Here is a 27,277-nt window from a genome sequence, read left to right as displayed (position 1 = left end):
CTTTTTTTATACGCATTATGTAAACACCAACAACATATACACACAATGCACTGGCTAAGCAAACCAAGTAATTCCATTTTGGTGATCTTGACCTCTTTCTCTGAGAGGTCGCCTTGCAATAGGCTGACTTCTTCTTTCAGGTCTTTAAGATCTTTTTTGTAGTTATCAATTTCCTCCTGCTTTTCGTGCTCATCTCGGTCCCGCTGGTCCTTTAAGCGTTCGATTGTCCGCTCCTGATAAGAGAGCACATCAATACATGAGAAAATTCCTTTCATACTTCTATCATATGACTGCAATTCAGCTTCTAGCTGATAAAATTTCACACTTCCATCCACCATTCAAAAGACAGTGATAGGTCGTTAATAATTGACCTTGTAAAGAATTCAACCTTCCAACCTATCTTGCCCTAACATACATCTGGTTTTGTTCTTTTGATTCCCCTAGGTTTCTTTTCCTATAACCTTAATTAGTATTAGATGTCCCTAGAGTATTCTTTTGGAATAATCTCATTTATTCAAATCCCAAGCAACAAAAAACTTATACATATACCCTAAGGACAATAAGTAGCAAATATTTCTTTTCTATATATAATTCACATGTTGCCTACAAAGCAATGGAAACAACTCACAACTCACACAGCAAACAGGAGGAGGTTGGAGAGATTATGATTTGTTGAGCTTAAAGCATAAAGAAGGATAAAGAAAAGAGAAACCATTAAAACTTCTGTCAACAGATACTCAGAAAGTTTGAAAGTTGAAGCAATTTAAGTACATTTATGGGTATTATTTCTGAATATATTCGGGGATCAAGCCTTGATCCCTGGGCAGGAAGCCTGAAACATTCTGAGTCCAAGAGGCTTAAGGAACAGTAACCCTATCCCTTAAAGAAAAAATAAGAAGAATCCAATTAAAATGCCCCACCAAGAGTCCTTAAACCTCCTCCAAGACATTAACACTTGTCATGTTGGGCCACTTCTTTATTTAGTCAACCATTCCTGTAAAAACTAGGTTTGCTCATGAAGGCAAAATGAAGTGGCAAGGCCACGACTAGAAAAACAGCAAGTACACTGTATTAATAACTAAAACCCATGAATATATTAGATCCCAATGCGGCACAGTAAAAGAGAACTAATGTTGCCTCCTGATGGTCAGCGTCTGACATTCCCACATCACCGAATTCTAGCTGACCATACACATAAAAAGAAGAGAGTAAACAGGGAGCACATGGCTGGTTCTTTAGAAACTTCAGCCACTGCCCTCCAGTACGGAATCCATCCTGCCTAGCAACAGGTGCTTAAATTGGCAACAACAAAACGAATCTTCTTTCCCTTACACTGGGTACGTCAGCAACAGTACAGGCAGCTCTTTTCCCTTTTGCCAAAGCGACTTCTTCTGTCTCCTCTATCAAGTCTCATCACTAAAGTGACTTTCAGATTAATGAGAAGGCAGAAGAAATGTGTCTGTGAGGAGTCTGGGCCAGTCACCCACCTTCTCGGCAAGGGCCTCCTCCAAAGTAGTCAAGGCGGCGTCAGTGTTGGTGGTGTCAGCCTGCAAGGATTTGACTCGCTCCTTCAAGCTGCTCATCTGCTTTTCCTTATCTCTAAGTTGCTCTTGGAGCTTTTCAATCTGAGTTGTGCACACATATTTAAGGGGGGAAAAAAAAGGAAATTCAGAGAAATACAAACAGTCACAATAAAAATCATTTTAAGTGGGAAACAGATCAGGGCTGTCAGTGTGTGCTCTGTAGAAGTAATTTAACCCTAAGGGTCTTAGAACTTCAGGCAAAGCTTTAAACTGAGAACTTATAGCCAGAAGAGAGAAAAGACATACACATGGGTATGGTCATACATGCAGAGTCATAAATCTCTATAAAGAAATAAGGAAAGTAGCTAGGGAGAAAAGACCCAACATATAGGGATGGGGATAAAGGGAAGACCGACCTACAGAGAGGAAAGCCATGAGAAACTGGATTACTTCCAAAGCAACAGTGTAAATGCCCAGAGAGATTCCTTTAAAAAATGCTGAGGGAGGACAGCAAACTGAACAGCTGGATGCTAAGAAAAACAAATCAGCTGTAAAAAGGAAAAACTGTTCTTAAATTTATTTATTTATTTATTTTTGGCTGTGTTGGGTCTTCGTTTCTGTGTGAGGGCTTTCTTTGGTTGTGGCGAGCGGGGGCCACTCTTCATCGCGGTCGCGGGCCTCTCACTGTCGCGGCCTCTCTTGTTGTGGAGCACAGGCTCCAGACGCGCAGGCTCAGTAGTTGTGGCTCACGGGCCCAGCTGCTCCGCGGCATGTGGGATCTTCCCAGACCAGGGCTCGAACCCGTGTCCCCTGCATCGGCAGGCAGATTCTCAACCACCGCGCCACCAGGGAAGCCCAGAAAAACTGTTCTTAAATGCTAGTGTTCAAGTTAGGTTTTTATATCATCTTTTATTTCAACAGCAAGCATTTTCTATGAAATTTATTATTATAGTTATTCATTCCTTCATATACCCTAGTACGCATTCATTTACTCAAAAAACTATTGGTGAAGTCTCTATTATATGCCAGGCACTAGTGACACAAAGAAAAATGAACAGACCCATTTTCATTATAAGATGGGAAGGGGACTTTATGTACCTGAATCCAAGCTATGGATGGGCTTCCGTGCCATTCTAACGAGCACACATTTTACTCTAGACAGATGGGGACTATTAGGGACTTCTAAGCAAAGAAACAGTCCGGTCAGTTCTGTATTTCAGACTGATAATTCTGATAGCTGTGGAGAAGATATTCAATATCTAAGGGGAGTTACGTAGAGACATGAAAACAGCTAGGAGATCGTATCAATTCAGGTAAGAGAGTTTGGAAACTAAGTGAGTTAAGAGAGATGGAAAATAGGGGATGGGTTTGTGAAATAGTGTGGAAACAGCATATTATCACTAGGGAGACTCCCGTACACACAATGAAAAATAGTAAGCAAAAATATGGAGGAACTGTAGAGAGAGATTCTTAATAAGCAAAAGGAAAATAAGTAAGACAACTATTCTAAAACTCACAAACTTCATTCTTTCATTCAGCTACATGCCAGGCAGTTTTCTAGGTGCTGAGGATATAGAATTAATCCAAACAGACAAAAATCCCTACCCTCAAAGAGCTTAATCCTAATACGATAGACAAGGAATGAATGAATGAAATGAACATAGTATGTAGGATGGTGATAAGTCCTACAGAGAAAAATGAAGCAGGAGAATATAATATCGTCTACTCTTGAACTAGCTGGTTTATTTCACATGGCTTTCAAAAAGCAACATAAATGTTATCTGCTTTGCGACGACTTTCTTGCTCTTATCCCCATGACAATAAGATGACCACAGTCTGTATGCCATCACACATGAACAAAGTATTGATCTACATACATACATATACACATCTCCCATTCTTTTCTCTATCTATACATTTATCTCCATTCTTTCATCTATCTATACATTATAACACGAATCTCCAACCATATTGTTATTACTCATTCTATACACATCTCCACAAATAGACTGGATCTTACTCCTCTACCCCAGCTTTGTATCTTCATATCTGGCACACATCAGGTCTATAATAAATTCTGGTTCATTAGTCAGTAAATAATACATAAGCTTGGACTTTTATAAACTGTATTTAGGCATACACATAAACTTCCGCCAAGAAAAGAACTACAAAAGAACCTAAATTCAACCTTCAAATAATTCCTGCATCAATCAATTTAATATAAGCTCTTTAAGGGTCTGCTTCATTCCAAGCAGACCCTTCCAAGGGGAAGAAAAAAAGGTCCCTCTCTACAGTCCCTGAGAATTCCACAGCAGAACAAATAAGCTAAGCGAAAAGATTCAGCGAACTCAGAATAGGGAACCATGAGTACTGTCAGGCTTGGATTTTCACTCTTGAACGAAGGAAGAATCCTACAGGTGAACCACTGCAACTGGCTCCAGTCTTTTCCATGCCGATAAAGTCCAAAGCATACTGTGAGAGAAAAGACCATCACCTATGAAAAGCATTAGTTTCCTTTAGTTTAATCAGACACTCCTATTGGAATCTCATATGGATCAATACTTAGGTAAATTCACAACCACTAAAGAGATTTTGCCACTTAAAAATCTAGTACTCCATAACATACAGAAGGCAATGCCCTGGTGTTTACATATTTAACCAGCTGTGCGGGTCATCCTAGTTGCTGACATATAAACCTTACACACACAAAAAAGATATCATCATTCTGTTGATTAGACTTTTTTACCAAGAAAGAGCAGTACAACCACCTTTTTTAAAAAATAAAACTTCATAGAACCAACCAAGTTTTACATACAAGAAACCAGAGATTTGTTTTATGAGCCCACCTAATATACAAACAGCCCTTACATGCATAATAAGGATTATACCCTTCTTTCTCCTCCATCATCAGCATCTAAGAAATAATTAAGATGTTAACTGTTAACAATTCCACTTGTATAATTTGTATGTAGTCCAACTATTAAAGGGATCCATTATTCTTTGCCAGCAAAAACAAAAACAAACAAACAAACCAACAAACAAAAAGACTTTTCCTGATATACTCAGGTGCAGAAGCTGCTAAACCAGGTAAAATCCCCATTAACAAGTTCTCCCTAAGCTACTTTCTTATCCAATTAGCCAGCTGTCTAAACTGCTGAGTTGGAGGGGAGGAAGAGGATGGCTATTCCTGGAGAGCAGAAATAGCCATTCCACGGTGAAGAAAGGGCAGCGCTCACTAGAGCTGTCTCCTTTGGGCAAGCTGCTATCGGCAAGGAAGACCTGCAGTAGATAACAGATATGTGCAAACCAGCTGCAAGAGCATTAACCCAAAAGAGGCTCTGTGTGGTGCGTGGGAGGATGGGTGTGTACAAAGCACTTTCCGTTTACCCAGCATCATGATGGACAGCAGCTGAATCCTACTGAAAACTCCTTTTATATATCCTCACTTTGGTTGAAACTCAAAATCGTGATTTTGTGATCAAGGCTCTCTGGGTTCAGACGTTGCTAACCAAGGGGTGTATGAATGCTATCATATTAATCTTGCCATTATTCTCTTCTTTTAACTAATCCAATATAGAGGCTGTGAGAACTGTTCACCCTAATAGTCCCATATCACACCATTTCAGTATTTACTATGCAATTTCTATAAACTATATAGAGGAAATCCCATTCTATACCAAGTTCAATTATCCACAGGATCTAAAATACACTATTTACAAAAGCTTTGAATACAACAGCTAAGAGAAAAACTGGATCAGTTATGCACATACTCGACTATTAATGATAAAGATGACTGATTCAGAATCATGCTAAGTGGAAAAATACTCCTTTAAATATGCTCAGAATATCTACCCAAGAAAAAAACTTTCCATTTTGTAGAAACAGAAACCACAGAATCCCTAAAATGGCAATATGATAAAAACAACAAAAAATTACTCGTGATGGGGGTGGTGGAGGCGGCGGCGGCAGTGGTGACAAGAGGCACCACTAACACAGAGAGTGTGGTATGTATCAGGCACTGTTTTCAGAAATCTATGTATAACAACTATTGAAGCTCCGCCACAAGACTATAATTATTAGGCAATCTAGCTCCAGAATTCTACTCTTAATCACTGTGCTGTAAATAATATGTTCTATGATGGGGGGCGGGGGGGGAAAAGAAGAATCACACAAAGATGTCTCAAGCATCTTTCCATAAATGATTCCTTGTTATTAAGTAGTGTTTATCAATAAACACAATGTTATTACTACGGTCACATATGAAAATATTCTCCCCTACAGAAGCAAAGAAGGAAGGGTGGAGGTACCAAACCACTGCCAATGCAGAAGAGCATCTTCCATGTACTTCCGTGTACAGTCAAACATAACACACTAAAGCTGGTGGGCAGAACCAAAGGTACTTGATATCAGGATCAATATCATGATAGTATTAAGACAGTCTGTTTGGCCTTTCAAGGGGTAGAAGGAGGCTAGTTTATTTATACACACGGACTAAGGAGCACTTAACAATAGCTAAAAAAGCTTTTCTTCTTTTACTTTAATAACTTATACTTAGTAATATTGAAAATTAATAAAAAATTCTTGCAGAAAATAATGTATTTTATAATTCTATGGGCTCTTCCTACTTTATGCATAACCGATCTGTATTAAGAAGAAATCATTAAGCAGCTATTAACATGTATTCAATTTCTGCATGAGTAAAATTGTGCAGCGATCGAAGGAACTGGTGTTTAGTCTATATTATCTGTGTCCCTGGTGATGAATAGGGAGGGGACGGGTCAATCAGGTTTATACATACAGCCTAAAATCATAGAGAAGAACTAAGAGTGAAGAATTCAAGAAGGAAACACTTTCTAAATAACTATTTAGAGAAGGAAGGCGTTTTCCTTAAAATGACCTCTCTAATTAGGGTATAACTCTGTTAACTGGGCTAGAAAGAAAATCGAAATAATTATTATATGATACAGAGCCTTTCTTCTCGTACAATATTTATTTTACAAAGAGAGAAAAACCGATGAAAGAGGAGGAAGACTAACGCAGAATGCATGCTGCACGTGAATCCATCAAATCTGCACACCAGCTCCACACTGGCACAGATTTCTTAACATCTTTTGTTTTGGTTTTTATCAGCATTGCCAGTTGTCAGAAACTATCATGGTTCAACGTGGGTGATTTATTCCTAGTCAAGTGGAACTGATTGCTCTGCTGCTGAGGCCCTAATCACTGAGCAAACGTAGAAGGGACTTCCTATAGGATGTAGTTCTAAGGACAAGAAATCCCAAAATACTCCTTGCAGTCACCTAGCTACCTGGAACATCATTTAAAGGAAAGAATTTTTTGGATGATGCCTCCACACTTGTTCTAAGCAGCCGTCAGTGTCAAATGTATTGTGGAAAGCAAGTTACTCAGAAAGGCTCTGACCTTTACCTTCTTGGTTAATAATATCTCTCAGTATCAGTGGTAAAAGTACAGTCTGGATGAACTGGTCATAATCAGCTGGCAAAAGAGACCTACAGTAATCAATGGAATCTAAAAAGGAAAAATTCACTAAGTCCCCTGATCTACGCAATTGTCTGTCTACCATCCTGCAGGCCTGTGAAATGTACTAACAAGGCACAACTATACTTTACCAAAATGATCAGGGTTTGCCCAGACTGTACTGGTCTCTAAATTTTACTTGTCCAGTTATGTGTTTCCAACGATTAGAGGATACAAGAGCAACAAAGTCATGTGGAACTCTAAGCAGTGTTTTAAATACAATTTAGGTTGTTAAAACTCCCATATCTATATTCTCAGTGACTGTTTAGGGTCTTTAATAAGCCCAGCAAAGATTCTGGCTGACACAACCAATTATTTCTTTGGTTGAGTTTCCCTCCCAATTGTGCTATTCTCTCATCATATAAGTAATGGACGGATTACCGTGATGAATAAATAGCTAGCTATGTCCCACTGGGCAAGTTACTTGTTCTTTCTAATTACCTACCTACAAGACAAAGACCACTAATATTCCTTTCAATTCTAAAATACAACTGTATTCTTATGATGGGAAAGACGAGAACATTTAAAAAGTAATAAGCTTCAGCAGAGTACTACTGTATTTTATCTTAAAAACTGTTCAAATTGAACTATACAGGAAGTATAGGTATGACCTTTAGGAAAATACAGAGTCCACTGCTCCGGTTAGATTTTATTAATTGCTGGGAGGGAAAGTAAGTTCCTTGATGGACTTGCTCATGGTACAGATAATGAAACTAGGGACCTCTTGAATTAAAATAACTGGATAATATGAAGCAAAAGCTGGTGAGACCAAAGGTCACACTGCTAGTCAAGATCTGCTTGGTAGACAATTAAGGAAATGGCTCAAATACTTCTTTTTATATCTGGCAGGCATATATAAAAACTTGACGGATATTCATATGCTAAAATTGCTAAAAAAACAACAAAAAACAAAAAGAGGACCCATAAACCCATGGTGGCTGTCCTTGTGAAGCAGCGGCAATGATGAGACTGTACCTAGGACCTCAATTCACACCTATACGAATGGCATCCCTTGAAGCTGTACGATAACAATAGATAGAACATTCTTAGGTCTAATAGTTCACTACATTTTAGTGATGAAAGAACTCAGTATTTTTAAGTAACTAATTAAAGCAGACACACTAGGCTTAGTTTCTGCCCATCCCCCCACAAAGAACCACTATTCTTTGTATTACTTATTACCAATAACAAAGTCGGGAAAAATCAAGTACATAACAATAGAAGGCTAGCTAAATTAAATATGCTCTATCAACCATTACAGTTCATATACTTGATGATTAATTAAGGATATGCAAACTTCTTTATTATATAACATTACATGAAAAAGAAACGTTATCAAAATGTACAATATTATCCCAAGTTGAAGGAAAAGTTTATTTTTACACAGAATTTTCCTTGTTATAACTTTTCCACACTTTTCAAATATTCCAAATGGACATACATGATTTCAATGATAATGACAAAAGCAATAATTTTCTAACTCCTATCTGAGAAATCTCAGGATTTACAAGAAATATGATTAGGATCATGATAAGAGAGATTCTCCTAACATATGCACTTACCAACATGGGAAATCTCTAGGGGTTTCTGTGGGACATGTGAGCGTTTCTATTTAACCCACACCTTCCACAGGTTCATACTGTGGGACCAAACCAAGCTGTCAGAGACTTGGGGGGTTTCCGCAATGCCAAAGGAAGACTGAGAGATAACAAATGAATCCAGAGAAACCAAGACTTGCAAAACCTATTTGAAATATAAGGTCCAAAGGAAACAGCAATAGGATGCTTCACATATTTTAAGTCTAAATTCAAGTTCATCTCACTCAATTTTTACTTTAGCCAGGCCTACTTTTATGGCCTGAAGTAAGCTAACTTGTACTAAAAGTCAATCCTAGTGTGACAAGGCTGGGTTTCCCAAGAAGCAGACCTTGAGACAGATTTTATTGTTCAAGAAATTAGAGGGTGCTCTTGGGATCAATACCAGTGGAAAGGAAGTGGGGGGGGGGGAGCATGATGGTGCAGAGGGAGAAAGTAGGCTGCCATGAAGTCCCAAAGGATTCAGACAACCCCATGGGGAGCTCTGCATCTGCGATGACCTTTCAGAGTTGCCCCAAGTCAGGGCAATGGATTCAAGCCCTTGTACCCTACAAGGATCAATCATTGGATGCCAATGGGAAGGGATGTGGCCTTGTACAAGGTAGGTCTCTTTAGCCAACGCAATCTCCACAGGGGATACTTCCAGCACCTGGGGGAATACATCCTTCAACCCTCAGCAGGGATCTGGGTCACTCATCACAGCATCCATTATACCCAGCAGCTATGTATGCTCTTTCTAGTTAAATAATATTTAACATGAAATTGTAATTGCTCTCAATTTATGCTGTATTTGAACCATATATGTAATTTTATGGCTTTGTAAAACCTAGAGACCCTTGTATCCCAACTTGATTGTTTCACCAATGGTGGGCATTTTGAAGCAGGAGTTCAGGGATGGCCTTTAAGGTGTGTCTGACATCCCAGTCCACACAAATGAGCCATGTGCATTTTTACATGAAGAGCACCCACAGCTTTCATCAAAAAGTTACAAATCATTAATTAGTGGCATTCTTTTCAAATACCCACAATATTTTCTAAAACGAATAGCCACTTCACTTAAAATTGCTTGCTTAGCTGTTTTACAAAGATACTGTGTTACCAAATTTGCTGTGTAAGAGTTTGGCCTGGTTGGGATGCAGGGAGAACAGAGCCAAACAACAGTTCCTCACCTATATGCAATGGAAGCTCAAGAATCTTATTAAATTTAGTAAATTCTCCTTGGTCAACTTGAATGATTTTTCTAATCTGAAAAACCCCTGCAGGAAAAAAAAAGTGTTAGGAGAAAAAAGTAAGGAGGTCTGGCAATTACAGGAAGATAAAACAGATAAAGGACAAAATACACGTCTGATGCTGGAAGCTCTTTTCTGGTGAGGGTGTACATATCAGTATGGCAGAGAGAAGGAAGAGCACAAAAAGCTACTTCATCAAAGGTTGATTTAATAATTTCTTCAGGAGGTTAATTATTTCAACTTCTCAACTAGAGTTGACAGGCACCTAGGCGTCTATCCAAACAGGCATTCCCACAGGTGAGAATGCAATGCAAGTTAATTCATGCCAAATTATAAGCAGTTTTAAGCAGAAGAAAATATTAACTGTGCTTCAAAACTCTGATCAAGCATTTTTTTTTCCAAATCCTTTGCCTCTTTCTAGATATTTATCTATGTAATATTTATACTCTGACAAGTTCCTGCTACAAGGTCTCCTGAGAGACTACTAAGAACAACCTTTGTCCCAAAAGGAATCTGACCCTTCCATATTGACTTGTTAATTACCATTTTTCAAGTTTAAAATATGTTTTCAGTCAAAACAGAAGTCAGGGCACTCCAAACTAGAGCTTGCAAGACTCTGAGAATATTAATACGGCATACGATTAATAGGAAATGGACACATCACATAAATCCTCAAATTATTCACGAAGCTACTTAAAAGTCCAAAGAAATGATGTTTTAATAAGAGTCAAAATTACTTCTGTGTTGTACAAAGCATTACACTATAAGCCTTTGAATGCTTCTTGTTTTTATATTATGCCCTAGCACTTGAAAATAAAGCATTTATCCAAAGGCTATGTTCTCTCAGGTCCATTCCTATTGCCTCCATGATAATGGTGGTAGAACAAGTTTCTACATCTCTCCAGGTGAAAAAGACAAGGCTCTTTAAAAACACATCCACTCTTATCCCAGGAATGCAAGATTGATTCACCATACAAAAATCAATCAGTATAATGTACCATATTAACAAAGAACAGAAACCACATGATCATCCCAATAACTACAGAAAAAGCATTTGACAAAATCCAACACCTCTTCATGATAAAAAACACTCAATAAACTAGGAATGAAGGGAACTTCCTCAACTGGATAAAAGGCATCTGTAAAAAACCCAGTTAACATCATACTTAAGGTGAAAAATGAAAACCTTTCCCCTAAGATAAAGAACAAGACAAGGATGTCCACTCTCACCACCTCTATTCATCATTATACTGGACAATTAGGGAAGGGCAATTAGGGAAGAAAAAGAAATAAAAGGCAGCCACATTGGAAAGAAAAGGTACAGCTACCTCTATTTGCAGATGGCTTTATCTTACACGTAGAAAATACTAAAGAATCCACTAAAACACCATTAAAGATAATAAACCAATTTAGCCAAGTTTCAAAACCCAAGACCAATAAACAAAAATCACGTGTATGTCTTTACACTAAAAATAAATAATCTAAAAATGAAGTAAAGAAAATTCCATTTACAGTAGCATCAAAAATAATAAAATATTTAGGAATAAATTTAAAGAAGTGCAAGGCTTCTAAACTGAAAACTACACAACATCAATGAAAGAAACTAAAAACAACCTAAATAAGTTAAAAGACATCCTGTGTTGATCAGCTGAAAGACCTGATGTTGGGGGGAGGCGGTTACTTCTTTTTTTGGACACCCAAAAGCCAAAACGATCTTGAAAAGGAAGAAAGGTAGAAGATTCACAGTGTCCAGTATCAAAACCTACTACAAAGCTACAGTAACCAAGACAGTGTGATGTGGGAAACAGACAGACATATAAATTGATGGAACAGAACTTAAAGTTCAGAAATGAACACGTGTGTCTATGTACGACTGATTTTTAGCAATGGTCCCAAGACCATTCAGTGGGAAAAGAACAGTCTTTTCAACAAATGGTGCTGGGACAAACGGATATCCACATGCGAAATAATGAAGTTGGATCCCTACCTTACACCACATACAAAAATTAACTAGGAATGGACCAAAGACCTAAATGTAAAAGCTAAAACTATAAAACTCTTAGAAGAAAACACAGGAGGAAATCTTTGTGACCTTCAATTAGGCAATGGTTTCTTAGATATGATGTCGAAAACATAAGCAACTAAGGAAAAAACAGATAAATTGGACTTCATCAAATTTAAAACTTTTGTGCATCAAAGGATGCTATCAAGACAGTGAAGAGATAACCCAGAGAATGGGAGAAATATGTGCAAATCACTTATCTGATATGGATGGAATCTCCCGAATAAAGACTTTCTAGAACTCAATAAAAAGACAAATAACTCAATTTAAAAATGGGCAAAGGGGGCTTCCCTGGTGGCGCAGTGGTTGGGATTCTGCCTGCCAGTGCAGGGGACACGGGTTCGAGCCCCGGTCTGGGAGGATCCCACATGCCGCGGAGCGGCTGGGCCCATGAGCCACAATTGCTGAGCCTGCGCGTCTGGAGCCTGTGCTCCGCAACGGGAGAGGCCGCGACAGTGAGAGGCCCGCGCACCGTGATGAGGAGTGGTCCCCACTTGCCGCAACTGGAGAGGGCCCTCGCACAGAGGCGAGGACCCGACACGGCCATGGATGGATAAATAAATAAATAAATAAAAATTAAAAAAAAAAAAAATGGGCAAAGGATCTGAACAGACATTTCTCCAAGGAAGATACACAGATGGCCAGCAATTACATGAAAAGACATTCAACGTCATTAGTCATTATGGAAATAGAAGTCAAAACCACAACAACATACCACTGCACACCCATGAGAATGGCTATTTGAAAAAGAAAAATAACTAGTGTTGGCAGAAATGTAAAATGGTTCAGCCGCTTTAGAAACAGTTTGGCAGTTCCTCAAAAAGTTACAGGTAAAGTTAACATCAATTCCATCCCAAGATATAAACTCAAGAGAAATGAAAAACGTATGTTCATACAAAAACTTGTACATACATGTAACATAATCATTATTCAAGTGGAAACCACCCAAACGTCCAGAAACTGATGGATGGATTAAAAAAAAAAGTGCTATATTCATTACAATGGAATATTATTCAGCCATAAAAAGGAATAAAGTACTGACACTTGCTACAACATAATGAACCTTGAAAACATTAAAGAAGCAAGACATAAAAAGCTACATATTATATGATTACATTTCTATGAAATGTCTAGCATAGGCAAATTGATAAAGACAAAAAGTAGGCAGTGGATGCAGAGTATAGGGGTTGTGACAGGTATGGGTTTCTTTTTAGGGTCATGAAAATGTTCTGGAACTGGACAAAAGTGATGGTTGCACAACCTTGTAAGTATACCAAAAACAACTGAATTATATAGTTTAAATTAGTAAAGTTTATGGTATGTGAATTATATCTCAATTAGGGAGGAAAAAAAAAGCATCAATCCAATTAACCCCATGGTGCAAGCTTTAAAAGTCAAGGTTCTCCCCTCCCCCCCCCCACCCAGGGGTTTTTACAACCAAAAAATGTTTCTAGACCTTGTACAATGCCCCTTTTGAGACAAAACTGTCCCTCCCTTCCCCATTAAGAAACACTGATATAAATGGAATGAAATTATAATCTATTAATTTGAAGCGTCAATCTTTAAAAAGCATAGTTTCTGTGACAGAATAAGAAAACAGAAAAAAAAAAAGTCAAGGTTCCCAATATCCATCAACGAAGCATGAAACTACTCTAGTACTGAGATTTATCTGGCATTATTCCCCAAATAACACAAATACAAATAACAGTTTAGTCAAGTTTCTCTGTTCTTAATGGACTTAAAAATTCTCTTGCAATCACTGTGTCATCCACGCACATACTCAGTCTGACGCGCTTCTAGATGGCGTCTCTTCCACGTTAGATCACTCATACGCAAAAGTTTTCATCTAGACGGTTGTGCTGCTCACCTATGATGATCTCCAAATTGAATACGTAGCATTAATTCACCTTCTGCTGTCAGCCTGCCCTTTCCACACACCTTATTCCTCTGTACCCTTTTCCTATCAATTATTTTCATACCCAGTGATAATGCCTCAATTGGGTAAAACAATTTAAAACTGTTTAGAATTCCTTCTGGTTTGAAGTGACTTCTGTTGACAGCAATGGATGATAGTAGAAGTCCTATGAATAAGAGATTAAAACACTGAGCAGAACATGGAAATATACAAAAAAGTCATACGACAACAGAAAAGAAAGTGAGAGCTTTGTTACCATACCACACAAACAAAATCTCGCCCTCATGGTCTCAATCCCTTATCCAACATTTTTATTCAGCTGGAGCAGATATTCTGCACAGACGGCCGCAACAATGTCTCCGACTTCACGTGCTTTTTTGTAAGTGGCTTTGCCACTCCTCCAGTAAGACGTGGAGTATTTTCCTTGACGCCCCCGCCACCAAATCAAGTTAGGTCCTGTGACTACTGTGACCAAAAGAGTACAGACAAAAGGAATCCCCTGCTGCTTCCAAACCAACTCCTAGCGCAACCCTTAACTGGCCACGGAGCCACGGAGCCAGAGGCCAAGGAATAGCCAGGCAGGATGTACGCAAATGAAGAAACCATCCTGGTAGTGGGTCACCCAGCTGCAGACACCCCCAGCTGTCACCAAACAAATCAGGGACAAACTACGCAAGAGAGCCCTTCCTGAATTCCTGATTCACAAATAAAATGACTGTTTACTCCACTAAGCTTCAGCAACAGTTTACTATGCAGCGAGAGGTTTTCCTCCCCCGTCTATCTTTACAATGCTATTGCTCTTTCTCTTTTAATCACTGATATCGAAAGTGTATTGTTTCTAGATTATCAGAAGATAGGGATGAGGCATGTTGTGTTTTCTTTTATTGTTTTTATTTTTTGGAGAGGGGTGTTCTGGAAGAGGAGGGATGGTGAGAAGGAACATATCATAATGAAAAGATATTCTGTAACAAAGTAAACTAAGATCCTCCCTTTTTTAGGGAATAATTCTTCAATCATTGTAAGATGTCACTTGTATAATACCAGCATCATTTAAAAAGTTATCTGCTGACAAATGGAAGTTAAACCAGACTTTGAAAGTTCAACTATCTACCCTCCTTAAGGTTTACTTGAAAAAGTGAGGGGAAAAAAGTTACACGAAGCAAAGTAAATCCATATGGAGCATATTCCCCAGCAGAAAAGTTATCATCAATCAGACTTCATTTACTATGCATTGTTTTTTCAATAAAGTATTTCAAGAATTTAGCTATACATATTTTCCACTGAGGAAAAAATTTTTTAATTAAACTGAGTTCTATTAAAAAATAATAAAGACAGAAAGAAAAGGGAAAATTCTAATGCCTAAGTATATTAAGTTTCCAACTTAAAATCCAATTAGGGCCTGACCTGCTCTTCTTTCAACTTAGCTTCATTAACAGCTGGCTTGTGATTTAAAAATAATATTTAGAAAACATTACAATTAATCCTTATTAAAAATAAAAGCACAATTTTTAAAATTGTAATTAAAATTAAAATTAAAATATTAATTTTCTCAGAATAAATTAGTAAATATTGTTTTCAATGATAAAATATATTCTTTCCATTTTATGATATGGAAAAAGTGAAGAAACTAACATGTCCTTAAGTCAAGACTCTACAGCAAACAAATAGAGTGTATAAAGAACCTATTCTTTCTGACTTCCTACCGAAAACAAAATAACAGGAGACTTAAAGAACCAATCCAGGACCACAAAAAGGGAAAACTTTCTAATTCAATTATCAGTTAGCTTTCTGCTACTGATAAATCTAAACTCTAAATACCAAAACCTAGGAAACTGGAGATACAGGCAAGGTGAAATAAAGAGAAGTTACAGAAGCATACAAGGGAAAGATGATAACGTCTGCGTCAGCAAATTAAACTCCAAGCTACATTACCATTTATAATCAATCAAGCAAGAAGCTGTACAATTTTAACACAGATTCTGAATGCAGCTCAGATTCAAATGCTCAATTACACTTTCCAGGTCAGTGATTTATTATAAAGATAAGAAATTTACTGTAACACAAAACTACTTTAAACCATAGCGGAGAGCCCTGGAAAGGAGAGGCCGGTGCTAATCCCATTGTACTGCATGCTTGGCCATCTGCTATTGTCTCATTTCATTCTCTGAGCACAGGGCTATCCCCGTGCACACAAATACATATACTACCTAGAAAGCTGGAAGCCTATGGGCAGGCAGTGGTGGCCCAGACAGACCCAAAATCGGTCCAGAGCATGTGATTCACAATCCAGCCATTCTCAAAGCTGCTACTATTTTCAGAAAACAAGGATTTTTAATGCATATTTAATATGCCAAAGTAATGCCAAAGTAATACATTGTTTCCTGGTATTCTCCTTAAATATTAAAAGAGTTAAATATTACTTAAACTTACAATTATAAGTAATATTTGTGAGAAAAATGATAGAGAATGCAGATGCCAAGAACAAGGAAAGGATGAAAGCAGAGTTACCATCTGCTCTTCCTTATGGAATAAGTGGATAAATCAAGAAGCAAAATAGGGACCTCCCTGGTGGCGTAGTGGTTAAGAATCCGACTGCCAATGCAGAGGACACGGGTTCGAGCCCCGGGAAGATCCCACGTGCCACGGAGCAAATAAGCCCGTGCACCAAACTACTGAGCCCGCGTGCCACAACTACTGAAGCCCACAAGCCTAGAGCCCACGCTCCGCAACGAGAGAAGCCACCGCAATGAGAAGCCCGCGCATCGCAACGAAGAGTAGCCCCCGCTCGCTGCAACTAGAGAAAGCCTGCACGTAGCAATGAAGACCCAACGCAGCCAAAAAAAAAAAAAAAAAAAAAAAGAAAAGCAGCAGCAGCAAAGTAGGTTAAGTGTTGCATAGAATTAAGACATGTCTCCAGGGACTTCCCTCGTGGTCCAGTGGTAAAGAATCCGCCTTACAATGCAGGGGATGCTGGCTCGATCCCTGGTCAGGGAACTAAGATCCCACATGCCGCAGGGATAACTAAGCCCATGCGCCACAACTGATGAGCCCGCGTGCCACAAACTATAGAGCCCACGGGCTCTGGAACCTGCGCGTCACAACTACAGAGCCCATGCGCCCTGGAGCCTGCACACCACAGCTAGAGAAGAGAAAACCTGCCGCCACAACTACAGAGAAGCCCACGCGCTGCAACGAAAGACCCTGCGTGCCTCAATGAAGATCCCGCATGCTGCACCTAAGACCTGATGCAGCCAAAAGTCAATTAAATTAATTAATTCAAAAATAAAAAGACATCTCTCCAGGAAAATCTCAAGATCCGCCTGTAAGGTTATACTTCAATATACCACCGCAGGTAAATTTCTAAAGTTTCTGATGGAAAATCTTCAGGGCCAGGGGAAAGAAAAACTGAATTCTATTTATCAGTTTCCTAAATAAACTAATAGGACAATAAAGATGAGTATATTCTCTGAAAACCTTCTCATTATGTAAGAAATGGGAATAATTTTCCCAGAGACCAGGTAATAGGAGACATCATAGTAAGAAAGAAAAGGCATTGAGAGACAGAGCTCTACCAGAAATTTTTAGGAATCCGTATTACAAATGTATGAAGTACAGAGGTGAAATTCCAGGGCGTGACCCTCTGGAAAGGACACTATTCCCCTTTTTCATTCACACCGCTCTCTCAGCTTGGGACCTCGTACCCCTTCCCCATCTGCCTAGCAAACTTTCACACACCTTTCAAGACTCGACTGCTAAGACTTCTCTTAGACTCCTTTCACACAAGGTCGAATCTGGAATGCCTTGCTTTGTGCCCACTGTACACCATTTGTATGGTAACTTCTTTAACTGCTACAACTCTGAGACTCTGAGAGCAGAAACCATCCTCTCTGTGTACTTAGCACAGTGCCAGGTGCACAGCAGAAGGCAATGCTGACTGCATGAATGAGACAGCTGAGGACGCCTGGGAAGACTGGGACGCCCACAAGAACATAAAGTGACTGTGCAACTATAAATGCACTCAGTAAGGGGGGAAAGGAGAGAAGCCAAGAAGATTCCAGTGTATAGAAATAGACACACTGCTTAGAAAGCTAGGCCATCGTGTACAGCATCATGTGGCTCACATCACTCTAAGAAGGAATTATACAGAATGATAATGAGTCCAATGGACTCAGATTTTCAAGACAGATTTCTTCTGGATGAAGAACAGAGGAGAAAATGGATTTACAAAGGAACTGTACTGTATAGCACAGGGAACTCTGCTCAATATTCGGTAATAACTGAAATGGGAAAAGAACTTGAAAAAGAAGAGTTACATATATATGTATAATTGAATCACTTTGCTGTACACCTGAAACTAACACAACATTGTAAATCAACTATACTCCAATATAAAATAAAAATTTTTAAAAAATAAAAAATAAATTAGACCTGCAAACAAACTGGGATTACCAAAAAAAAAAAAAAAAAAAAAAAAATCCTACAGACAACAAAAGGAGGTCTTCGAATTGTTTGGATAAACATATCAATCTGATAGAGTTTTCTTACAACATACCACAAAAGTCTTTTCTGAGCCTATGCAACATTTTATCACCTACATGGACGTATAAAGAATATATTCATGGGCATCCCCAGTGGCACAGTGGTTAAGAATCCGCCTGCCGATGCAGGGGACACGGGTTCGAGCCCTGGTCCGGGAAGATCCCACATGCCGCGGAGCAACTAAGCCTGTGCGCCACAACTACTGATCCTGTGCTCTAGAGCCCGCGAGCCACAACTACTGAGCCCGCGCTCTAGAGCCTGTGAGCCACAACTACTGGGCCCGCGTGCTGCAACTACTGAAGCCCAAACACCACAACTACTGAAGCCCACACACCACAACTACTGAAGCCCGTGCGCCTAGAGCCCGTGCTCCACAACAAGAGAAGCCACCGCAACGAGAAGCCTGTGCACAGCAACAAAGAGTAGCCCCCACTCGCCGCAACTAGAGAAAGCCCACGCGCAGCAACGAAGACCCAACACAGCCAAAAATAAATAAATAAATTTACTTTTTTTAAAAAAAGAATATATTCATAAGGGTTGAAGGCATAAAACTGAAGGAGATAAACAGACTAAATCAAGTTTCAAAAGATTCTCAAAGATTAGAGTCATTGGCTGAATTTAGCAAAGTAAAATGTAATAAGAACAAACAATATTAACACCTATTAATATATGCATGGTATATAACACTTCATGGGTTCCAAGGTGCTTTTATACACATTACATCATCTAACAACCCCCCCAAAGTAACTATTATACCCTGTCTACAGATGAGGAAACTGAGGGTTAGTGAGTTTTCCCAATACCACATTTCAGGGAGGGCCAAGAACAGAACATTAATCGCCTTCTAATCATCTCTCTTGCAACTAGATCCAAAATTCCAAAGAGTACAAGTATGGAGGAAAAATGAGTGTAGAAAAACAACTGCCATCAGAAAAATTAATCAGGGCAAGTAAGAATAATGGGAGGAACAGCAATATTTCACCGAGGAAAATAAGATTTGGGGGCTGTCAAATATAGGCTCCCAATATCTAAAAAATCATCCTGCTGAAGGAGGATTACACTTGTTCAATACGGCCCAAGCTAATCTTAACCAGCAAATACGATAAGTAGCCAAATTCTGGTTCAAGGAAAGAGGGTCAAAACTGTCCAAGCCATTCATGCATCTTAATTGGACATATCTGACCATAAGCTGAATAAATCCATTTGCCAGACTTTGTAGGAAATTTTAATCAAACGAACAGCTGGGCTTTATCAAATGAGACTCTACATCTGCATCAGACACTGTTTCAAAATATACAAATAAACTTCTAGAGGAAGGTGGTTCTAATTTCACAATTATAAAATTAGGAATGAATTTAAAGTAAAACACAGGAAAAATTCTTTCTCAATGAAGATAGATATGTAGGTACAGAGAAGGTTTTTTCTACGCATTTTTATTATTCATATTCAAACAAAAGGAAACATATAAAGTATATAATAGGCACCCATGTACCAGCAAATTAAACAGAAGTAAATCTGCCTCCAGGTATTTTAAATATATTTCAAATAGAAATATGTATCTATATGTTATGAAGTATGTTAAATTACACACAAACGCATTACCCATCGTAAGAATGAGAATTACCTGAACTACTTAAGATACTCATATATTCTTCCTTATCCCAACCCTCTTCCCTTCCCTACCTCCAGAAGAAATAACTTTGCTGAATTTTTATCCTAAATATTCCCTTGCCCTAAAACGAAAAGAATAATATATTCCACTGTGTGACTATACCACAACTTACTAACTCAATCATTCTGTCAATAAACATTTGCAAAGTATTCCCTCAGTTCTGTTTTGGTTTTTTCCTTAATCCAAACAAGGTTACTATGAGCATTCTTACATACATCCTGGAGTTCATCTACAGTATATGTATCTGGCAGGGTACCCTTATGTTTAGTAAGTGCTTTCCAAAATAGTTGTACCTATTTAAAAACCCAACAGCACTGTGTGAGAAATTCAGTTGCCACATTTACCAACACCTGATACTGTCAGACTTCTTAATTTTTGCGAACACAGCTTACAATGCTAAGTATAAAATGGTTTCTTAATCTGGTCTTATTTTACATTCCACTGATTACAGTGAGGGTACATAACTTTTCATATTTATTTGCCATGTATATTCCCTCTTATATAAATTTTATTAACACATACACAGGTTGTACGAAAACATGCATCCTGACCTAAGATACGGGTGCATGCATAAACACCAAAGCAAGCGTTTATTTCTGCGAGAGAATGGAGGGGAATACTCTCAAGAAAAGACATGCCAAAGAACTCTGACTCTGTTTGAAATTTTACTTCCCAAGTTGAGTAATTACCATTACTTATTATGTTATTCTCTATGCTTTTTGAATCTCACAAATAATTAAATTATAAAATGTAAAAAGATAATATAAATGCATGGTCAACAAGCAAGCACCCAGCGGACTTCCCTGGCTGTCCAGTGGTTAAGACTATACTTTCCAATGCAGGAGGTACAGGTTCAATCCCTGGTCAGGGAGCTAAAATCCCACATGCCTCGCAGCCAAAAAACCAAAACATCAAACAGAAGCAATCCTGTAACAAATTCAATAAAGACTTTAAAAATGGTCCACATCCAAAAAAAAAAAAAAAAAAATCTTAACTAAAAAGGTACCCTTTAAAAAAAAACAAACAAGCAAGCAGCCAGGACCACTCTTGAAAAAGTGTTCAAAGGAGTTCTTGGGGAACCAAGAATTAAATGAAATGTAAACCTTGGGAACAGGTAAGCCATGGTGCTACAAACAGTGGTAAACATTAAATTCACTTAAACACAGAAATAAAGGCTAAACAATATGAATCACGATTACAGAAAAGACTTTTTCCCCTTCAAAAAGCAACACAATGTAAATATGAAAAGCACTGTGGACTCAGCAAAAGACAACAAAGCTTACCAACAAAAATCAGGAAGGGGGATTATAAAGAAACTAAGTATTTTTCATAAAAAGCAGTCAAAGAAACAGAGGCAGATAAATGGAACAGACCAGAAACGGGCCCAGATTTAAACGACAATTTATTTTTGGCATTTCAAATCAGGAGGAAAAAGGTAGATTATTTAATAAATATTATAATGATGACTGGCCACATAGAAAAAGAAAAAGCTGAATCATTAAAGCCAATATATAAATTTTATAAAACAATTTTTAGGTATAAAGAAAAAAGAAACTTTAAATGTACTAGAAGAAAGCATGCGTGAATTACTTAATAACCTTGGTGGGCATAAGGACTTTCTGAGCATGACTGAAAATTGAGAGGACACAGAGGAAAGGACAACTAAATTTGACACATAAATTCTAAAACAAATACCATAAAGGAAGTAAAAAAGAAAATGACAAACAAGAAAATATATTTGCAAAACATGAGGAAAGAGGCCAATTCACTTACTAGGGAACCCCTATAAATCAATAAGGGAAAAAAATAAACCATCTAATAGAAAAATGTAGAAACGACATGAATATGTAGCTTCAAAACGAAGAAAACCCTATGAAAAAATGCTCAACATGCACTCAAATTTAAATAAATATTAAGCAAGAAAGTAGATATTTTTGGAACTTCCCTGGTGGCGCAGTGGTTAAGAATCCACCTGCCAATGCAGCGGACACGGGTTCGAGCCCTGTTCCGGGAAGATCCCACATGCCGCGGAGCAACTAAGCCTGTGTGCCACAACGACTGAGCCTGCGCTCTAGAGCCCGCAAGCCACAACTACTGAGCCTGTGCGCCTAGAGCCTGTGCTCTGCAACAAGAGAAGCCACTGCAATGAGAAGCCTGTGCACCGCAACGAAGAGTAGCCCCTGCTCGCTGCAACTAGAGAAAACCCACGCACAGCAACAAAGACCCAACGCAGCCATAAGTAAGTAAGTAAGTAAGTAAATAAATAAATAAATAAATAAATGGGGGTGAGGAGAGAGAGGAAGAAAGGGAGGGAGGGAGGGAAGGAGGGAGGGAGGGAGGAAGGAAGGAAGGAAGGAAGGAAGGAAGGAAGGAAGGAAGGAAGGAAGAAAAGGTATTTTTAAATTATCTACCAGGTCACTGGAAATCTTTAAAGGTTTGGCAACAAATGTCTGATGAAGCTGTGCAGAAACTCATCTTAATATATAAAAGCACAAGCTTTTTAGAGAACTGGGCATCCATCAATTTTTTTAGATGCATACAATATCAATTCATGAATGAGGTATGTTTATGTCATTAATTGTTATGCTACTATATCAAATATATAAACAAGAAAAAACCCTATAAGTATCTACTTATACAGCTATAGGACATCAGTTATTTATGGTGCAAGTAAGACACCGAAAACCAAGCAGACATTAAAAACAATGAGATAAAGCTACATATAAAAAGGCACAAAAATACGTTTATTTTTAAACGAATAAAAAAGTATGATCCCACTTGTCTTTTTTTAAAAATGGTGTGTAACATACGTATGCCTATATATGCATAGATATTTTATAGAAGAGTATACAAATAATTATTAACAAGTTACATCTCTAAGGAGCTGCACTGAGAGGGTCAAAGGATGAGAAAAGATAAGTTCATTTCATATGTTTTTGTACTTTTGAATTTTTTTTTACCTTGAACATATATTACTTTCATAATTTAAAACTAGCTAATTTTTTAATCCACATTGTCATTTCTTAGTGTCTTTTCTTTAATTGAGGTATAACTGACATGTAACACTGTGTAGTTTCAGGTGTACAACATAATGATTCAGTATTTGTTTATACTGCAAAATATCACCACAAGTAAGTCTAGTTAACATCTGTTACCATATATAGTTATGAAATTTCTTTTCCTGTGATGAGAACTTCTAAGATCTACTCTCTTAGCAACTTTCAAACATGCAGTACAGTACTGTTAACTATATTTAGTCACCATGCCATACGTAACATCACCAGGACTTAATTATTTTATAACTGCAAGTTTGCACCCTTTGACCCCCTTCTTAGTGCATTAAAATCTAGATTTTAAAACAGTTGAGTACATTTACTCAATATTTCAAATATTTCAAAACAAATATATTTCAAATATACTAGTGATTCTACATTATGCATAAAAATTAGACAAAAAAAGTTTCAGAGGCTAAACTTTTACAATGATTGTACAACACTCTCCCCCAAAGTATACTTCAGAATTATTTTTTCTATTAAAAGAATAATTGTGGGCACACTAGAAGTTAGTAGCAAAGTTACAGCAACAACCTACAGTGGGAATAACCCAGGGATTTACAGCAAGCCAAAACATTAATACACATTGACCAAGAAAAAAAAAGAATACTCAAGTGTATAACACGTTTTGCAAAGCTCATGTGTTTCAAAGTTCCCAATTAAAAAGCAATATAGGGACTTCCCTGGTGGTCCACTGGTTAAGAATCCGCCTTCCAGTGCAGGGGACATGGGTTCGATCCCTGGTCGGGGGAATAAGATCCCACATGCCATGGGGCAACTAAGCCCACGTGCCTCAACTAGAGAGCCCGTGTGCTGCAAACTACAGAGCCCATGCGCTCTGGAGCCCATGCGCCACAACTAGAGAGAGAAAACCCACATGCCACAAACTAGAGAGAAGCCCACGCGCCGCAACGAAAAGCTTGTGCGCCACAACGAAAGATCCCATATGCTGCAACTAAGACCTGACGCAGTCAAAAACAAACGAACAAACAAAAAGCAATATAGGGGAAGTTTCTACAAGCTAAACATAGTCTAACCATATATCCAGGCATCATGCTCCTAGGTATTTACCCAAATGAGTTAAAAACTTGTGCCCACACAAAAACCTGCATGGGAATGTTTATAGCAGCTTTATTCATAATTGATAAAAATTGGAAGCAACCAAGATGTCCTTCTGCAGGTAATTACATAAACAAACTATAGTACATCAGACAGCAGAATATTATTCAGCGATAAAAAGAAGTGAGTTATTAAGCCATGAAATGAAATGGAGGAATTTTAAATGCATATAGTAAGTAAAAGAAACAAGTCCTGGAAAGGGTGCATACTGTATGATTCCAAATACATGACATTCTGGAAAAGGCAAAACTGTAAACAGTAAAAACATCCGTGGTAGCGAGCTGGGAGAGCGATGAATAGGTAGAACACAGAGATCTTTAGGGCAGTGAAGATACTCTCTGTATGACGCCGTAATGGTGGATTCATGTCATTATACATTCAGCAAAACCCACAGAACTGTACAAGACAAAGAGTGAAACCTACTGTAAGCTACAGACTTTAGTTAATAATAATGTACCAATATCGGTTCATCAATTTTAACACATGTACCACACCAATGCAAGATGTTAATAATGGGAAACTGTGGGCAGGGAGTAAATGGGAAAATGCCCTAAAAATAAAGTCTGTTAATTTAACAACAACAACAAGAAAGCAATAGGGGGTATCTCAAAGGCATAGGGAAGGGAAGAGCCCAGCGGAAGGTGCTCGGCTGGGGGTTGTAGTTAAGGTGGGACAAAACCAGGTGACAAGCAAGGAGGAAGGGGGAAGGGCCGCACCACAGCAAACACAGCACTCGTGTGGCCAGGGAGGGGCTGCTGACCCCGTGCTCCTCTTGGGGAGCTCACAGCCAGCCATTTGTTTGTGTTCTCCGCACTCACGCATTCTCCAAGTCTTGGGAACTGGAACATTTCTCTCTCCCGGCTCAGAAATGATCAGTGGAAAAGGAACCAAAACAAGTACCTCATTATGTGTCAAGATTAATCTGGGAAAACCGTGGGCTGTTGACTGAACTGCTTCTCTTAATCGGCTGGTGCTCTAGCTTTAAAAGTTCCCAGGAGACAACCTGAAATCCAGAATCTTCTCAAAATAGAAAAGAGTGGGGGAAATTCTGAACACATCACCAAACAGTAAGAGCCTCAAGCCTTTGGAAAGAGCCCAAAGGCCAAAAGCAAGACCTGCAGAGCTCTGTCCACACTGGTGGGTAACCTGATGATTATCTAACAAATTCAGCATGTGTCTACCAGAGTTCCAGAAGAGTGAGAAACCTTGGGATTCGTCTGAGTTAGAACAATCTTTGATTACAGCTGAGTCACCTCTGTGTTCTTAATACAAGTAAGACCTGGGGTCTTTTCACTGTGTCTATCTATTCATGTGATAAATGTCGCCCTCCAGTGTGAAATGGAAGGACGCCCTTGTTCTGTGGGGAAGACAACTGTGGAAGAAGGAGCTATGAGTACGGAGAGAGCCACCTAGAATGCCCCCGCCAAACCCGTCAGCAGAAGGCCTCTTCCTGGGGGCCTCTAACAGATCCTGAATGCTGCAGAAACCCCAGAGGCTTGGGATCTGGGACCTTCCAGGAACTCAAGATCTCTCTTGCTGAGGTCCTTTCCATCATCACATGGACCAAAGTCTTCACCAAAGCCTTTGTGCTTCTCACCGTCTTCCTTACCAGGAAGCTCCACACGCCAGCCAACTATCTCACTGGCTCCCTGGCCAAGACCAATCTCTTGGCTTTCATCTTGGTCATAGCCATCTGCATCACATATACCATCACCCACACCTGGAACTTTGGCCAAATCCTATGTGACATCTGGCTGTCTTCTGGAATCACGTGCTGTGTGCATCTCTGCATCACTGCTGTGGACGTGTACTGGCCATCACCAACATCCTGTAGTACAATAAACGCCAGATATGCGGCCTCCACAGTCACCACTGTCTGGGCCATTTCATCTCCATCCTGTCGCTCTTCTCCCAGATCTCCTACATGATCTACTCCACAGATGGTGCCTTCTACATCCTGTCCGTGCTGCTCATCACCTTTCACACGGCCTCCGGAAGCCACCATATCACCACAGCCCAGCTCATCAGAGTTCACTCTACTCCCTCAACCCCCAGTCTCGCACTCAGCCAGCTCCCCTCTGTCAACCACCTGAAAATCAAGCTTGCTCATAGAATCCTGGAGCAAGGGGATGTTTGCACCTCAAGAAAGGAAAGCCATAATAAAAATAACTATAGCTCTCTTGAGAACCTTTAACTGCCTCTAAACTTACTGTGTTTTCTGGTTTATTTTATGCGGATCCAAAAATTAAAGCTATTTCTATTTTATCAGCAAACAATGGTCCAGGAAACACATCACGAACGTTGAGTCTAATGATGTTAGTACAGCAACTTCTACAACAAAATAAGTAGGCAGAAAGCACTGAAGGCTCTAAGCACTGAAAATGACAGGTTTAGAGGCATTATCTTAAAAGAAGCAATAATAATCTAAACCAGTTTTGAAAGTACCTGTGCTACCTATTTGATAACTGTTTTAAGACAAATCAAAGTCTATAACATGACAAATTAGTGAGGCAGCTACTGTACTAAAAAGAGCACAATTACCGGCCCTCTAGAGCCTACTCCACTGGCCCTCCACGGCAAAAGGCAAAGAGACTAGACAAAGCATAATACATGTCATATTTGTAGGATGTCCTGTACTGTCAAAAAGCTTGAACACATACTACTAATTCTCCCAACAGGAAAGTTGTTGTCATGGGAAAAGCTGCATTTTGGAATAAGACCAACCTTGTGACAAAACCTGAAGCTACCACTTTTTTAGCTAAACAAATTTGTACAAATTTGAACCTCCCTTATTATGTAATATGTCTCGGACTTTGTTGGTTTGGGGCTTGTTTTTGTTTTGGGGGCGGGAAAGGGGAGCATGGGAGAATGGATACCAAGGTATAAAAGTGTTTTATTAGTGAGTACTGAAATAACTTAATGGATTGGGACTAACATTTTTCTATTTCCTTTAAGAAATGGGAGAAGATAGTTCAGAGTACATTTTGTGAAAATTTTGTTTTAGCTGTACCTCTAAGCATGTATACTATACG

At 38.8% G+C, this 27,277-nt stretch overlaps 1 protein-coding gene and 1 long non-coding RNA gene across 13 annotated transcripts in view; one reads left to right on the top strand and one right to left on the bottom strand.

Annotated features, from left to right (window-relative positions):
* The window catches only part of LOC309658226, a 477,715-nt gene that overhangs the window by 284,772 nt on the left and 165,666 nt on the right, over nucleotides 1–27,277 (top strand). The gene's annotated exons all lie outside the window — the stretch shown is intronic.
* The window catches only part of LOC309658162 (ELKS/Rab6-interacting/CAST family member 1-like), a 108,044-nt gene that overhangs the window by 43,845 nt on the left and 36,922 nt on the right, over nucleotides 1–27,277 (bottom strand). The window contains 2 exon segments of the mRNA XM_082456462.1: nucleotides 93–233; nucleotides 1,488–1,625. Coding sequence (XP_082312588.1) covers nucleotides 93–233; nucleotides 1,488–1,625 — 279 coding nt within the window.

This window comes from Balaenoptera physalus (assembly GCF_965194825.1).
Source record: "Balaenoptera physalus genome assembly, chromosome: 3".
Taxonomy (NCBI): Eukaryota; Metazoa; Chordata; class Mammalia; order Artiodactyla; family Balaenopteridae; genus Balaenoptera; species Balaenoptera physalus.
The sequence above is the reverse complement of the archived record's forward strand: the minus strand, read 5'-3'. Positions and strand labels throughout refer to the sequence as shown.